General features: G+C 49.6%; 1 protein-coding gene across 1 annotated transcript in view; it reads left to right on the top strand.

Annotated features, from left to right (window-relative positions):
• The window catches only part of hnf1ba (HNF1 homeobox Ba), a 120,947-nt gene extending 105,775 nt beyond the window's left edge, over positions 1 to 15,172 (top strand). The window contains 2 exon segments of the mRNA XM_038813106.1: positions 11,965 to 12,059; positions 15,111 to 15,172. Coding sequence (XP_038669034.1) covers positions 11,965 to 12,018 — 54 coding nt within the window. The 3' untranslated portion in view covers positions 12,019 to 12,059; positions 15,111 to 15,172.
• Positions 15,173 to 17,483: the final 2,311 nt, after the last annotated feature.

The raw sequence follows: 17,483 nt of genomic DNA, 5'->3' as shown, positions 1-17,483 counted from the left end.
AGTGACTTATTGTAATGAAGTGAATTAGATCCAATTGTACAATTTATCACAAAAAGTGTTCAGCAAAAATACACCTTCAATGTTAAAGATATAAATCGCCTACCTCATCACTAACCAAGACTCTTGAGTTCAGTTAAACAAGTAATTTATTTTTATTGCACTAAAGTAAAGGTGAACAGGGGTTAATATATATCAAATAGAAATTGAATCTTAATGTTTGTTGAGGTTCTGATACACAAATCTCAATCAGTTGGGCAGCCAGGCAGAGAAATACTCCTAAGTAAACGAGGTTTCCTTTGAAAATCTCTATCAATCAATATGCTAACTATTCACCCTTAAACTGGCTTGATTAATTATGCCTTCATACTCCAATGGTCTTAGATGAGTTGCTTGTTGGAACAAGCCTTCGCAGTACAGGAAATGTCCTCTTATCAAAATATGATGTGACGCTACCTGTTAGTTTAACATACATCCAGATAATTACCAGTCTTTTCATCAGAGACTGGTCACCCTTCCTTGAAGCATAGTTAACTGAAACTAATGCAAATACTTTGCACATGAGATGACAGATAGTTTACCGGAATAGCCTTATCAAATGGATTCTATTCCTTGTCCTTCCTGTTACTGTAATTGCGAGAGGTTTTTCCAACAAGCTGCATTTAATAGGAATGTGACAGCGAATGGTGCAAGCCCTTAAGGCAAGGAATTACATTTTGTAGTGACCAGTGAAGGCTAATTAAACAGAAGAGTTGGACTATGCCAATGCAACAACAACAGCATATATTCATATAGCATCTTTAACTCAATGAAACATCCCAAGGTGCTTCACAGAAGCGTCATAAGACCATAAGACATAGGAGCAGAATTAGGTCACTCGGCCCATCGAGTCTGCTCCGTCATTCAATCATAGCTGATATTTTTCTCATCTCCATTCTCCTGCCTTCTCCCCATAACCCCTGATCCCCTTATTGATCAAAAACCTATCCATCTCTGTCTTAAAGACACTCAGTGATTTGGCCTCCACAGCCTTCTGCGGCAAAGAGTTCCACAGATTCACCACCCTCTGGCTGAAGAAATCCCTCCTCATCTCTGTTTTAAAGGATCGTCCCTTTAGTCTGAGATGGTGCCCTCTGGTTCTAGTTTTTCCTACAAGTGGAAACATCCTCTCCATGTCCACTCTATCCAGGCCTCGCAGTATCTTGTAAGTTTCAATAAGGTCCCCCCTCATCCTTCTAAACTTCAACGAGTACAGACCCAGAGTCCTCAACCATTCCTCATACGACAACCTCTTCATTCCAGGGATCGTTCTTGTGAACATCCTCTGGTCCCTTTCCAAGGCCAGCACATCCTTCCTTAGATACTGGGCCCAAAACTGCTCACAATACTCCAAATGGGGGTCTGACCAGAGCCTTATGTAGCCTCAGAAGCCCCTGGTCTTGTATTCTAGCCCTCTCGACATGAATGCTAACATAGCATTTGCCTTTCTAACTGCCAAACATAGAACGTAGCATGGCACATTAGGTCAGCTGCTCAAAGGTTTGGTCAGAGAAGTGAGTTTTAAGGAGGCTCGTCAAGGAGGGAAATATGGTAGTGAGGTAGGGGAGGGAATTCCGGAGCTCTGGGCAACTGAAGGCATGGCCACTGGTGGTGGAACAAGTAAAATCAGGGATGCACGGGAGGTCAGAATTCGAGGAGTACACATACCTTGGATGGTAGTGGGGCTGGAGGAGAGTATAGAGATCAGTGAGGCCATGCTTGACCGGAAGCCAATGTGGGTTAGCGAGCACAAGGGTGATAGGCGAATGGGTCCTGGTATGAGTCAGGATACGGAGCAGCGGAATGTTGGATGACTTCAGGTTTCTGGAGGATGGAATGTGAGCGACCAGCCACCAGCCAGTGTTGAAATAGCCAAGTCTAGAAGTAACAAAGGAATGGATGGTGGTTTCAACAGCAGATGAGCTGGTACAAGGGTGAAGTCGGGAGTTGATACTGAGGTGAACTTTGAAAAAAAATTTAGAGTACCCAATTATTTTTTTTCCCAATTAAGGGCAATTTAGCGTGGCCAATCCACCTACCCTGCCCATCTTTGGGTTGTGGGGGCGAGACTCATGCAGACACGGGGAGAATGTGCAAACTCTACACGGACAGTGACCCGGGGCCGGGATCGAATCCGGGTCCTCAGGGCCGTGAAGCAGCAGTGCTAACCACTGACCCACCATGCCTCCCAGTACTGAGGTGAACAAAGGGGGTTTAAGGCATGAATGGGTGGTCGGAAGCTCAGCTCGGGGTCAATTCTGACACCGTTGTTAGACTCAGACAGTTGCCGGGAGGGCAAGGATGGAGTTGCTAACTGAGGAATGGAGACCGAAAACAATGGCTTCAGTCCTCTCCATGTTTCATTGGGGTTAATGTTTGCTCATCTGGCAGGATGTTGGATATGCAGTCTGATAGTTCAGCAATGGTGGAAGAGGTGAGCGAGGTGATGGTAAAGTTGAGCTGGCTGTTATCAGTGTATGTGTGAAAAATGAGGCTGTGCTTTTAGATGGTGCTGCTAGGTGAGAAATAGGCGGGGGCCCAAGGAGAGATATCACAGGAGCCAGTGAAAGTAATACCCTGGCTGTGGTGAGATAGATAAGGGGATGAGGTGACATCAGTCCCATCTAGCTGGATGACAGTAGAGAGGCATTGGAAGAGGTTAATGTGGTTGAGAAATGTAAGGAGAGAGAGTTTACCTGCACCAGAGAGACAGAAGCATGAAAAAAACCTTATAGAGAATTGGCACATGATTTTCTTTTGCAACGTGTCACAACTGGATGGGAAGATCCCAGAACGGAACCCTGGCTCACGTAACTTTTATTTATTTTATAGAAAATGTGGAGGAACAGTGCCACAGTGCGGCATAGTGGTTAGCACTGCTGCCTCACAGCGCCTGGGACCCGGGTTCAATTCCGGCTTTGGGTGACTGTCTGTGTGGAGTTTGCACATTCTCCCCGTGTCTGTGTGGTTTTCCTCCGGGCGCTCCAGTTTCCTCCCACAGTCCAAAGATGTGCCGGTTAGGTGGATTGGCCATGTTAAAAATTGTAGGTTAGATGGGGTTGCAGAGATACTGGGGGGAATGGGTTGACGTTAGGTGCTCTTTTAGAGGGTCGTGCAGGCCCATTGGGCCGAATGGCCTCCTTCTGCACATAGGGATTCTCCGATTCTAGGACCTCTAAGGGCTGGTTTAGCTCAGTGGGCTAGAAAGCTGGTTTGTAATGCAGAACAAGACCAGCAACGCGGGTTCAATTCCCGTATCAGCTTACCCGAACAGGCGTCAGAATGTGGCGACTAGGGGCTTTTCATAGTAACTTCATACTTGTGACAATAAACGATTATTATTATTAACTAGTTTTTTTTTTTTTTAAATAATTTTTATTGAAAGAGTTTTTCCATACAGACATTTACCCCTACTAATTTTTAAATTATTTACAACACAATCCCTCTAGGCAAATATCCCTCCCTCGCCCGCCCTCTCGCGGGCACCAGTCCTCCCCCCCCCCAAGCAACAACTTAACAAACAAGGCAGCCTACAGTTTCAGACATGAGCAGCGAGCAGACTTGCCCGCGTTACAGTCATGCATGTCCCCCCACGACCATTGCTGCCCCCTCCCCCCCCTCCCCTCCCCCTCCCCCCCCTCCCCCCCCCCCCCCCCCCCCCCGGGTTGCTGCTGCCACGACCCCGAATGCCTATCTCTGATCTAAAAAGTCAAGGAAAGGTTGCCACCGCCTGGAGAATCCCTGTACCGACCCTCTCAGGGCAAATTTGATCCTTTCTAGCTGAATATAGCTAGCCATATCGTTAATCCAAGTTTCAACGCTTGGAGGCCTCGCGTCCTTCCATTGAATTAATATCCTTCGTCGAGCCACTAGGGACGCAAAGGCCAGTATTCCGGCCTCCCTAGCCTCCTGTACCCCCGGTTCTACCCCGACCCCAAAGATCGCAAGCCCCCATCCTGGTTTGACCCTGGACCCCACCACCTTCGACACCGTCCTTGCCACCCCCTTCCAGAACCCTTCCAGCACCGGACATGCCCAGAACATATGCACATGGTTCGCTGGGCTTCCCCAACATCTGACACACCTGTCCTCACCCCCAAAGAACCGGCTCATCCTTGTCCCCGTCATGTGAGCTCTATGCAGCACCTTAAATTGAATGAGGCTCAGCCTCGCACACGAGGAGGAAGAATTGACCTTCTCCAGTGCATCCGCCCACGTCCCGTCTTCTATCTGCTCTCCCAGCTCCCCTTCCCACTTGGCTTTCAGCTCCTCCCCCGATGCTTCCTCCGCCTCCTGCATTATCTTGTAGATGTCCGATATCCTCCCCCCTCCGACCCAGACCCCCGAGAGCACCCTATCACTCGCCCCCTTACTGGGGAGCAGGGGGAACCCCTCCACCTGCCGCCTAGCAAATGCCTTCACTTGTAAATATCTGAACATGTTTCCCGGGGGGAGCTCAAACTTCTCCTCCAGCCCTCCCAGGCTCGCAAACCTCCCCTCTATAAACAGGTCCTTCAGCTGCCGTATGCCCACCCTGTACCAGCTCTGAAATCCCCCGTCGATGTTCCCCGGGATGAATCTATGGTTCCCTCTTATTGGCGCCGCCAACAGACCTCCCTTTTCCCCCCTGTGTCGCCTCCACTGCCCCCATATCTTGAGGGTGGCCGCCACCACCGGGCTCGTGGTGTACCTCGTGGGGGGGAGCGGCCATGGTGCCGTTACTAGGGCCCCCAGGCTTGTGTTGCCACAGGACGCCCTCTCCATTCGTTTCCAAGCTGCCCCCTCCCCTTCCATCATCCACTTGCGCACCATCGACACATTTGCCGCCCAGTAATACCCCGAGAGATTGGGTAGTGCCAGCCCTCCACTGCCCCTACTCCGCTCATTATTAACTAGTTTTAACAACAAGAAAAAATTGGAGCATGATAGTCTGCCTTTACTCTCCCCGTATCTTAACTATTACACACAGGTTTTAGAATTAACATGGATAGCAAAGTACATCTTACTCAACAATGGTCTTATTAACAAAAAGTCCCTTTTAAGCACACAAGATGGCTTTGCTTTGATACACGCACTCTACTCTGAACCCAGGTTAGTGTCTGTGAATTTCTCCTCAGAATTCCACCAGGTGATGATAGAACATAGAACATAGAACAGTACAGCACAGAACAGGCCCTTCGGCCCTCGATGTTGTGCCGAGCAATGATCACCCTACTCAAACCCACGTATCCACCCTATACCCGTAACCCAACAACCCCCCCTTAACCTTACTTTTTAGGAAACTACGGGCAATTTAGCATGGCCAATCCACCTAACCCGCACATCTTTGGACTGTGGGAGGAAACCGGAGCACCCGGAGGAAACCCACGCACACACGGGGAGGACGTGCAGACTCCACACAGACAGTGACCCAGCCGGGAATCGAACCTGGGACCCTGGAGCTGTGAAGCATTGATGCTAACCACCATGCTACCCTGCTGCCCTCTCATGATCACATGAGAGTTTCTGAACTCCACTCTTATAAACACGCTTTAAAATCTTCTCTCATAATAAAGCTTTCCCTTGGCGGTTTGCATTCTGAAATCCAGGCCAGATTTTCCAAATGACATGTTTCACAAAGCTTCCGCTCCACTTTCATCAGCGAATCAGGTGCAGGATTTTACACCAACCCATTTAGGATTTGTTTGTCTTGACTGCTGTGCAAACTGCTCACAATTGCTTTAACTCTCGATTCACAAACTGTATTAAAATTATATCAAATGTTTTATCTATCTCTGAAGTCTGTTGTCCCATTTTAATTCTAGTTACTGTAATTGTCTCTTTAATTCAGAACACCTTGTTTACTCCTTGAATTCTTCTGAACCACATCTTGGTCTCTTTACATTTAACTCCACACTACTTGGACACTTCTCTTCATTTCCTTCATTTCCTTAGCGAGCGGGACTTATTTCCGGCATCTGTTTTCTTAACCATTACTCCACAGTAAGGTTTTTCTTCCAGCAAGTCTGAGAGTGATGTTCCCTCTTTAACCTTCCAAAACTAACCTTTTCCAGCAGAGTTGCAAGAGCTGTCTTCTCTCTCATTACCTACCTCCAACTACAATCAAATTAACTAAACTAAAACTTAAAAGTTTCTCTACCTTACACGGCCCCAGTTGCTGAGCAACCACGCTGGTTTATTTATTCTTCGCACCATAGCCCTCTCTGAGCACGATAGAAAAACAGTTGGAACTTAACCAACCCCCACACATGCAAACTGCTTTGTCAAGCGTGAATCTAATTATAGGTTTTACCCTTCAAAGTATAGAAAGATTAAATTAAACCTGCTTAAAAACTATACCTTGGGCGGGATTCTCCGACCCCCCGCCGGGTCGGAGAATCGCCGGGGGCCAGCGTCAATCCCGCCCCGGCTGTGTCCCGAATTCTCCGGCACCGGAGATTCGGCGGGGGTGGGAATCGCTCTGCGCCGGGCCCCACCTGGTGATTCTCCGGCCCGTGATGGGCCGAAGTCCCGCCCCTGTCAAGCCTCCACCACCCGCGTAGATCAAACCACCTACCTTACCGGCGGGAGCGGGCGGCGCTGGCAGGCTCCGGGGTCCGGGGGGGTGTCCCCACGGTGGCCTGGCCCGCAATCGGGGCCCACCAATCGGCGGGCGGGCCTGTGCCGTGCGGGCACTCTTTTCCTTCCGCCTTCGCCATAGCCTTCTCCATGGCGGAGGCGGAAGTGACCCCCTCTCCTGCGCACGCACAGGGATCACGTCAGCAGCCGCTGGCGCTCTGGCGCATGCGCGGACTTCCACCGGCCGGCAAAGTTCCTTCGGCCCTGACTGGCATGGTGCCAAAGACCGTCCACGCCAGCCTGCGGAGCGCCAACCATTCCGCCGCGGGCCTAGCCCCTCAATGTTAGGGCTTGGCCCCTAAAGGTGCGGGGACTTCAGCAACTTTGGGGCGGCCCGACGCCGGAGGGTTCACGCCACTCCAACACGCCGGGACCCCCCACCCCGACGGGTAGGGGAGAATCCCGGCCCTTATTTCCAATATTTATCAACAGAAATATAAATCCCTTAAAATTACATTTATTTTTCAAACAAATGGACACACCTTTTGCCTGTGATGATACAGAGTTAAGAACATAAGAACATAAGAGCTAGGAGCAGAAGTAGGCCCTTCGAGCCTGCTCCACCATTCTATAAGATCATGGCTGATCTATTTGTGGTCTCAGAACCACTTACCCGCATTCTCGCCATATCCCGTAATTCCTTTATTTTTCAAAAAAACATCTACCCTATCTTTAAATATATTCAATGAAGTAGCGTCTACTACTCCTTTCGGTATGGAATTCCATACTTTAACCACCCTCTGAGTGAAGAAGTTCCTCCTTGATTCAGTCCTAAATCTGCTTCCCCTAATCTTGAGGCTATGCCCTCTTGTCCTACTTTCACCTACCAGAGAATCTCTTCACCAAATACTTATTGCCTATCTGCCTACTGTATTCGGAAGAAGTTTCTCCACAAGGCACATCGAATCCGTCAGAGAGGAAATTGGCTGCAGTATAAAATGAGCCACTGTTTTGTTATGATTTCATCTCGCGCAGCTAGCGTTGAACAATTTCACCCATTCCAAACTTTCTCCTCTGAGCAACCAACATGGCAGGGGTATTGGATCTGCGTTTTGACACCCTCCTTGTGTCTCTTTACCCTCTTATGGACTGAACTGATCTCTCTATGCATCTTCCCTACTGTCGATAGCAGTATACTCCGTATGCTTCAACCAATGTCTATGTCTGTGTATTTACATTGTGTATTTATCGTATGTCCTATGTTTTTTTCATCCATGGAACAATCTGCCTGGACTGTACGCAGGACAGTACTTTTCACTGTACCTTGGTACACGTGACAATAAATCTAAATCTAACCTAAATCAGCGCCACTCCCTAAAAGCCTTTATCTAGGGTGGCATGGTGTCGCTCTGCTGCCTTATAATGCCGAGGACCCGGGTTCAATCCTGGCCCCGGGTCACTGTCCGTGTGGAGTTTGCATATTCTCCTCGTGTCTGCGTGGGTCTCACCTCCACAACCCAAAGATGTGCAGGTTAGGTGGATTGACCACATCTAATTGCCCCTTAATTGGAAAAAAATAATTGGGTATTCTAAATTTATTTAAAAAAAACTTCTATCATACATTATATTGTAGAGAAATAGAAGGCCCGCCACACATACTTTATAGAGATAGCATAGCTTGTGTAGATTATTATTCTCAAGGAATAGCATGTTTTCTATCTATTCCTGAGGCAATATGTAACGACATGAAAACTAGGAGCAGAAGGTAGATTGAACTTGCCCATTGAACTTGTTCTGACTTCCAATATCATCATAGCGGACCTTGGGCTTTAACTCCATTTTCCCGCCCCCTCCCCATATCCCTTAATTCACTGGAAGACTAAAAATCTGTCTATCACAGCCTTAAATACATTCAAGATGGGCGCGATTCTCTGCAAATGCGGCGAGTCGTAAAGGCTGCCGTGAAACTAGCCGTGTTTCACGGCAGCCTCCGCGCCCCCTCCCGGGACCCGATTCTCTCCCCCGGGCGGGGCTAGCAGCGCGGCCCCGTGAAGCACGGCATCGCGGGCTTAGCGACCGTCGCTAAGTCTGCGCGCCAAGCGTCACGGCGGCTGACACGCACGATGACGTCAGCTGCGCATGCGCGGGTTGGACGGCTCAACCCGCGCATGCGCGGATGACGTCATCACGCAGATGCGTCAAACCCGCGCATGCGCGGGCCGTCATGCCCCTCAGCCGCCCCGCGGACTGATCCTGCGGGGCGGCGGAGGAACAAATAGTGCGCGGATATCGGACCCGCTGCCCGCGATCGGTGCCCACCGATTGCAGGCCCATGCCATCCTTGGCACGGCCGTGGGGCGGCTGTGCCAATCGGTGCCATGGCTGTCCGGGACGGCACATTGTGGCTGTTTTCACGAACGGTGAGAGCAGGTGTGATTGCGTTCGTGAAAACGGCCGTAAAGGCCTGGGAACTCGGCCCATCGGCCAGGGGAGAATCGCTGTTCGCAGTAAAAAACGGCGAGCAGCGATTCGTGTCGTGGGGCGGCCATGGGGGGGTGGGGGGGGGGGGGGTGGAGAATAGCGGGAGGGGGGGAAAAATGTCGGGAAGGCCCTCCCGCTATTCTCTGACCCGTCGTGGGCAGCGGAGAATCGCGCCCGGAATCTCTGGTGTAGAGAATACCAAAGATTCACAACCTTTTATGTGAAGTAATTTTGCTGCAACTCGATGCTACGTGATTGAACCCTTACCTGGAGAACGTGCCCCATTGTTTTAGATTCCCCAAACAATGGAAATTATCTCTCAATGTTTACTCTACCTAGCTAGCCCCTTCTGAATTTGGTAGGTTTCAATGAGGTTATATCTCGGTCTTCTAAGCTGTAGAGAATCTCAGCTCATCGTAGGACACATGTACGATGACCTGAATTCTCCGCTTGTCGGGCGCACGCAATTGGCAGGCCTGGAAGAGGGTACAAAACGCGTTGCATGTTACCAGCGGCCCCAGGACGCGGTTTCGTGCTAGCTGGCCAATCAATGGGCAACCAGTGTGAACTGCGCACTAGGAAAGGCTCAACGCTGCCAGGGAGGGGGTGTGACGAGGGCAGGCACTGAGTAAAGGGTGGGTTCGGCCTGTGCTCCCTCAGGGGGACAGTCGCTTGGGGGGCTGCTTCAGGGAGGCGCAGGCCTTCAAAAATATAAACAGCGATTGAAAGGAAAGCTGCAAAGCCTATCTAGGCAGCACATTCAAACGCGAACCCCAGTCCCCAGATACCTTTTTAAATTTTATTTCAGCCCGGACATTTCATCCCACCCTGGGTGTAGCTAAAGGGTAAAGGCCTCCTGGCCAATCGGCCCCATCTGCCAACAGTAAAAGCAGACCGTCCACATGAAATTGGGTTCAACTGGACCCTTTATGGGCTAAATTGAGTGGCACAATAGCACAGTGGGCGACACGGTAGTACAGTGGGCGACACGGTAGTACAGTGGGTGGCATGATAACACAATGGTTAGGTCTGTTGCTTCACAGCTCCAGGGTCCCAGGTTCGATTCCCGTCTTGGATCACTGTCTGTGCGGAGTCTGCACGTCCTCCCCGTGTCTGCGTGGGTTTCCTCCGGGTGCTCCGGTTTCCTCCCACAAGTCCAAAGATGAGCAGGTTAAGTGGATGGGCCGTGCTCAATTGCCCTCAGTGTCCAAAAGATTAGGTGGGGTTACTGGGTTACGGGGATAGGCTGGAGGTATGGGCTTAGGTAGGGTACTCTTTCCAAGGGCCCGGTGCAGACTTGACGGGCCGAATGGCCTCCTTCAGCCCCGTAACTTCTGTGAATTGCCTGCTTGATTATCGGCGGCGGCGTTTCAAACTCATACCTTTGCCCACCTTGCAAAATATTACGTGAGTGCACGATGATGTCGGGACATGCGTCTGACATCTTTTTGCATGATTGTCATGCGTTTGTGGATCAGGCACGCGTCAATCCAAGCAATGTAAAATTCTCACCTATCCTATGTGTATGTTACACAGGAAAAATGTAACCTTTGCATATTGACGCCAGAGCCCACATCGTATATATGATAGGGAAATGACATAAGCTGGCTATATAATGAAGGAAAAACATATTTGGGGGAAAGAACATACCTGATCTCTAACTGATGGAGAAGAGCGTCAGTGAAGAAGAAAATCATGTATTTTATTACTCTGAGTGAGGATTGTCTTTGGGAGGACACAAAAGTTATCTCTAGCACCACTGTCCCACCGAAATAAGATCAACCGGACCATGGGCTGGATTGGGTCGGAGAATCGCGGGGGGGGGGGCGGTGTGAATCCCTCCCTCGCCGTCTCCTGAAGTCTCCGGCACCAGAGATTCGGCGGGGGGGGGGGGGGGGGGGGGGGAATCCCGCCACGCCTGTCGGCCCCCCCCCCCGGCGATTCTCCGGCCCGCAATGGGCCGAAGTCCCGCTGCTGTAATGCCGGTCCCGCCGGCGTGAATCAAAACACCTCCCTTACCGACGGGCCTGGCGGCGCGGGCGGGCTCCGGGGTCCTGGGGGGGGAGGGGGGGGGGCGCGGGGCGATCTGGCCCCAGGGGGTGCCCCCACGGCAGCATGGCCCGCGATCAGGGCCTACCGATCGGTGGGCCGGCCTGTGCCGTGGGGGCACTCTTTTCCTTCCGCGTTGGCCATAGCCTTCACGATGGCCGACGCGGAAGTGACCCCCTCCCCTGCGCATGCACGGGGATGACATCAGCAGCCGCTGACACTCTGGCGCATGCGCGGACTTCCGCCGGCCGGCGAAGTCCCTTCGGGCCCGGTTGGCATGGCGCCAAAGGCCTTTCCTGCCGGCCGGCAGGGCGCCAACCACTCCGGCGCGGGCCTAGCCCCTCAAGGTGAGGGCTTGGCCCCTAAAGGTGCGGAGAAATCCGCACCTTTGGGGGCAGCCCGACGCCGGAGTGGTTCATGCCACGCCATCCCACCGGGGCCCCGCCGGGTAGGGGAGAATCCAGCCCTATCTTTATATCACAGCAATCTGTTTAGACGTGAAGTAGATAATTAAAGGAGCTATCAGAAATCATATAGTGACTCTAAAAAAATTATAGCAGCGATGTTTAATGACATTTCTTTCGGGGAGAGAAAAGAAATAGAAAAGAAAGCATTTCTCTTTTTACAGAGTTAATTTTCAGAATTAGAGTTCCGGGTCGTGCTCCCTGAAGCCCAGATTTATATCCCCCGGTAACTGAGAGGCCTGTGTTGGGCACATTGAGCATGATTTAATATTTACAATGGGTGTTGGAACAAAGGTTTCACCACATTGGCAAAAAAATGACTGACATTTTTTCATCTTGGTTTTCTGATTTTTTTTCCCCCCAAAATTATGAATAGGTTTTGAAAGGGCAAACAATGACAGATTGTTTCCACTGGTTGGTGAATCGGTAACTAGAGGAAATAAACTCAGGATTATTACCAGAAGAACCAAGGTGGGACATTAGAAGACATTTTTTTTTCCACACAGGCTATTGGAACATTAAATGCTTTGATACAATTTGGGCAGAAAATATGACGGGCGGAATTCTCCACTCCCAGGAAAAATCGGAAGGGCCGTCGTGAACGCGGCCGAGTTTCACGACGGCCTCGGAGACCGCTCCTCGCCCCCTATTCTCCCCTCCCGGCGGGGCTAGGAGCGGCGCTCCGTAAATCTCGGCCGCGGGGGCGTCACGTCGCGAATGACGCGGCCGGCGCGCCTAATGACGTCAGCTGCGCATGCGCAGGTTCGCCGGCTCCAACCCGCGCATGCGCGGCTGACGTCATGACGCTGATGGCACGAACTCGCGCATGCGCAGTGCCCGTCTTTCCCCTCAGCCGCCCCACAAGACATGGTGGCTTGATCTTGCGGGGGGGGGGGGAATCGCGGGGGGCACCAGGGGGACGTGAAATTTGTCGGGGGGCCCTCCTGCGATTCTCCCACCTGGCGTGGGGAGTGGAGTATCGCGCCCGACGTCTTTTAGAGGCTTAGTTTTTGAGAAGAAAGAATAGAACGGGATTTGAAGAAAGGACAGGGGCATGGGATGATTGTAGACAGCTCCAACTGAACAGCCAACGCCGCAACAGCTGCAGTGAATGAGTGGCCTTTTCCTGCTGTTGTAAACTTTATGAGGTGAAGTGAAGCAAGGCGTCTGTTGTACTACTGTTTGTATAACATGAAGCTTTGAGTTGGTATACAAACTGTAGACTATTACAGTCAGATAGTTGCCCAATTGTACACTTAGAAATGACGTGTACAACTACCTTGGCCTTAACATTGCAAACTTCTTCAAAAGTATTTTGTGAAAATTAGGACACTAAAAGATTTGTTTCTTCGGGGTCGGTTTGCAGGATTGAAGGAGCTGGAAGCGAAGTATGGGCTGGAGCGGGGGGAAATGTTTAGATACATGCAGGTTCGGGATTTTGCCAAGAAGGAGATACAGAGCTTCCCAGTAGAGCCGGCCTCCACATTGCTGGAGGAGGTGCTGACGTCAGGGGGACTGGAGAAGGGGGTAGTGTCGGCGGTGTACGGGGATAGTTTGGATGAGGAGAAGGCACCGCGGGAAGGGATCAAATTAAAGTGGGAGGAAGAGTTGGGAGAGGGTATGGAGGAGGGGTTCTGGTGTGAGGTGCTCCAGAGAGTGAACGCCTCCACCTCATGTGCGTGGTTGGGACTGATACAGTTGAAGCTAGTATATACAGCACACCTCACACGGGCGATGATGAGCCGGCTCTTTGAGAGGGTAGAAGATGTGTGTGAACGTTGCGGGGTGTTGGGGGCGGAGGCAAACCACGTTCATATGTTTTGGTCCTGTCCAAAGCTGGAGGATTACTGGAAAGAGATTTTAGGGTAATCTCTAAAGTGGTGCATGTGAAACTGGACCCAGGCCCTCGGGAGGCCATATTCCGGGTGTCGGACCAGCCGGGGTTGGAAACGGGTGCGGAGGCAGATGTTGCAGTCTTCGCCTCGTTGATCGCCCGAAGGCGGATCCTGATGGGTTGGAGAGCAGCCTCTCCACCCCGTGCCCTAGCGTGACAGGGGGATCTGTTGGAATTCTTAACTCTTGAGAAGGTTAAATTTGAACTGAGGGGAAGGATGGAGGGGTTCTACAATTCATGGGCATTATTCATTATGCACTTTCAAGAATTGGATTAAATTGAACATGGGGGGGGGGGGGGGGGAGTAGGGAGGGTAGGGGGGAGGGGGACTGTATATGTTAATGGTGACTATTGGTGATTCCTGATTCTTGTTTGTTTTTTTGTTTATGATAACATGCCGGCTGTTTGGGGGTTTGATGGGAGGATGGGATTGTTGTTATTGATAAGAGGATTGATATTGTATTCGCTACTGCTTATTGTTTGTTGGTGGGTGTAAATTTCGAAGAAAATGTGAAAAAGGAGATTAAAAATATTTTTTTAAATAATTTTGTGAAATTTAATGAATTGGGTATCAATGAGCACTACGTCCGTGAGCAACAACTTACTGACTGTGGGTTTTGCACGTGTGCGCCGGTTGAGTCTGGTCTGTACTCTGCCTATTACAAAGAGTGGTATTTTCCACTAACAGAACTCTGCCATTGGTCCCAAAGTCCACCACATAGTTGAGCAAGGAGCGAGTGAATTTCAGAGCCAGACGAAGCTAAGTCCTAATGATTGGCTGATCAAATCAAACAACTTGTTTTTCCAGTTGTTCATGTAAGGCAGAGTACTGTTCATACTCAACCAGTTTGTGAAACTCAAAACAAGACGTCTTATCGATAAACGTGACTGGGCAGCGCTTGCTGAACAATCCTGAGTGCGCTATTAGCTACACTACTAACCAATTGTAGATAATCAGTTGAGCTCATAACATGGTTCCTTTACACTTGCTGTAAGTGACATACATACATACACGCAAACAAAAAGATTAGGTGTTCAATCCTCGCGCCTTTTTGAATTGCCTGGGAGCTTGGCTTTGTTTCCCTGTTGCTTTCTCCATGGCAAAGCCTCAGCCAACCAGAGTCAAATTGGCAACCAATCAACGCCCATTTCTCCTGTAGTATAAATTATTGTGATTGTTTGAAATTTGGCATTCTTGCATTTGTCCCGAGGGAGCGCAAGACGAAAAGCTTTGGCAATATGTCTCTCTTCTCGGCCATATAGAAAGACAGAAGTGGAAATATTGTCATTTTGTTCTCATTGGGAAGACAAGCAATACGGGGAAGAGGTCGGGGGGATGTCTTGTTCTGGTCACTTTAAGTACTGACACAATAAATGGAGATTTTTAGTTAGATTGCGTTTACCATTTAATCGGAAATACCACCCAGGAGAAAATTTCCCAAATGCATTTAGGTAAGGGGTAAAATGATCCTACTGTGAGGTGGAGCTTGAAGTGTACAATCTCATCGTAGCCTCGTACTGAGAGAGTAGACATGCAATCTTCGTCTCAATGTTGATGAGGGCGACTCTTATTTTTTGCTTCAACAGCAGCCGCTTATTTTTCTGTTTTTTTTTTGTTCCCTCCTCAGTGTCCTCTGCAAGCCTGGTGATGCTCCACTCATCTCCTCTCTTCTCATCACAGAAAGCCGCAATTCAAAAAAACAAAATGGCTGACACCACACCTTTCTGGTATCTCGGGGTGACCGCGGGGTTGCCATGGAAACACCTACTGAGCCAGCCAGCCAGTAACACGGAATGATTCTACGGAGCTGTACAAGACTGGTCTCCCCTGCAGCTAAATTCCTTCGCAGACTGAGAGAGAAGACGGTGCGAAAGAGAAAACCTGACCCAAACTTTACCTTGAAATTCCTGCTGGGCCAGTATGTCCCCATTGACCAAATGGGTCCTGTTTCCGGAATGTGCTCTGGTTTGCACAGGCCTCATGCAAGAACAAAAATAATGAAAGAGTTTGAAAGAATCGGGGAGGGGGGGTGGGGGTGGGGTGGGGTGGGGGGGGGGGGGGGGGGTTGTTTGGGAACTCACTTGCGCAGAAAATCCTTTGTTTTTTAAACTTCAGCCAAAAAATTACCTTTTTATCTTTTACTGGAAGTTTGAAGCAAAAAAAACACTTGTACAGTTAAATCAAACCCAAACTGTGAATATTAAATGAAGACAGATTATAGTTAAATTCTAAAGAAGGAACAGCCAGAAAAGCAACACAGAAATCTTGAGTGTCCTGATTAAGTGCAATTCCCAACGTCTCCAAGGAACGCATCGGCCGCTGGTGAAGTGCCACGCGGAAACTGGGTGCTGAACAAACACAACTCAAGAAGGAAGCTGGGTTGCCCCAGCGTACCAGGGGATTTCGAACATGTGATCTGAATAGTCCCTTTTGAACTTGGAAGGACTGAGATTGGTTTCCCCAGGAGCAAAGCGCTGCCTCCTAACGGCGGCAGTGATTTGACGAAAAGAGAATCAGGTTGCATTCAATCAACTTAAATTTTGTAAGAGGTATACCTTTCCTGAAAAGTAAGTAATGACAGAGGGATTTGCAATGACTGCAATCAAAAGAGGATGATGACTTGATCGTTCCACGTTACATTCATCGTTTAGGGCTACTGTTTAATACGAACATTTGTGGAAGGAGGGTGTGGAAATTGTTCAACTGTATGGTGGAAAATCATGGATTGCCTTAGCTTGAAGCCGCAGTGCCTGCCTAGTAAATATGTAGTACCCAGCTACTTCCTGTAATGGTTCCACATTCACCAATGGCTTCAACATTCAGCAAAGAATGCAGTCAATGTAATTTCTATGTACTTTAAAATCCAATGAGGCTCTCGATCATTTCATTTCCATGACGATGCTAAGGTGTGCTTACCTGGTACAGTGGACACGTTATAGGCTTGAATTCCCCTTTTCCCCACTCACAACATTGGCTAACTCGCAGTCTGTAGTCCCCTCAATAACGACAGAAAAGAGTAGAAGTGTAAAAGAAGGCTTTAATAAGCAGAGAACTAGCCTGTTGCCAAGACGGGTGCTTACTGGGTGCTGCTTACAGGGCGGCCCCTTATATACCACTCCCTGGTGGGCGGAGCCGGAGGCGGAGTCCCCCAGGGTTCCAAGCCCGGTCTTAAAGAGGCATCACCTACATGCTGATAAGGGTACAGTAATCGTTCATCACACAGTCAAATCCAGAAATACTGTGCCGGCACAAGCTGGTTTGATCCCCGTTAAGTATATTTTACCGTGACACTTGCGCGGCGTGCATAGGTGGGAATGACGAACATGTTTGGAAATGAATCCACTTTGTTTAGCTCAGTTTAAATTTGCCCAGTTCTGATTGGGTTGTTTCGGGAGGATGCAATGTCAGATCCTCGAACGGAAGGTTCGCCGTTCTGGGTGGAGCAGAAAATGGAAGTGTTGGAATTTGGAGTCAGTCTGAATTGGGTTTTGATTCAACCTGGCATTTTGATTCTGATTTTCTCCAGCCATGTTTAGCGCCCACATGAAGGTGCACAGAAGAATAGTTCATAACTTTGATTGTTCTCGCAAGTGCCCAACGAATACTAATTCAGACTTCAACCTTTCCCTGAAAATGAACCGACAAATTGTTGCCTGGTAACCCTGCAGGAGGAGATCGTGACTCAGTAAGGGGTGCCCCTGCCACTCGACCAGACATTGCAGGTTTAGGTCCCACTCAAGGACATGTTGGCCACAGAAGGAGAGTTCATGGGAGGGTTCAGACAGGTTGATCATCAGCCTGCTAATCTTTCCAACACTCCTCCACTATTCCCCAAAGGGAAACGTGTGCATGAAGATATGAAGCAAACACGCGATCCCTCCCCTTGGAATGCTTGATGACTTTTATCAGTTTTGTTTTTGAGCTTCATCAGCTCATTGGGTGGCTTGGCTACAAGGTGGGTGATCCCTTGTTACTGACCACAAAAGCTGACATTACCCAA

This window comes from Scyliorhinus canicula, chromosome 12 (assembly GCF_902713615.1).
Source record: "Scyliorhinus canicula chromosome 12, sScyCan1.1, whole genome shotgun sequence".
NCBI classification, from domain to species: Eukaryota; Metazoa; Chordata; class Chondrichthyes; order Carcharhiniformes; family Scyliorhinidae; genus Scyliorhinus; species Scyliorhinus canicula.
This window is presented reverse-complemented; position numbering and strand designations above follow the sequence as displayed.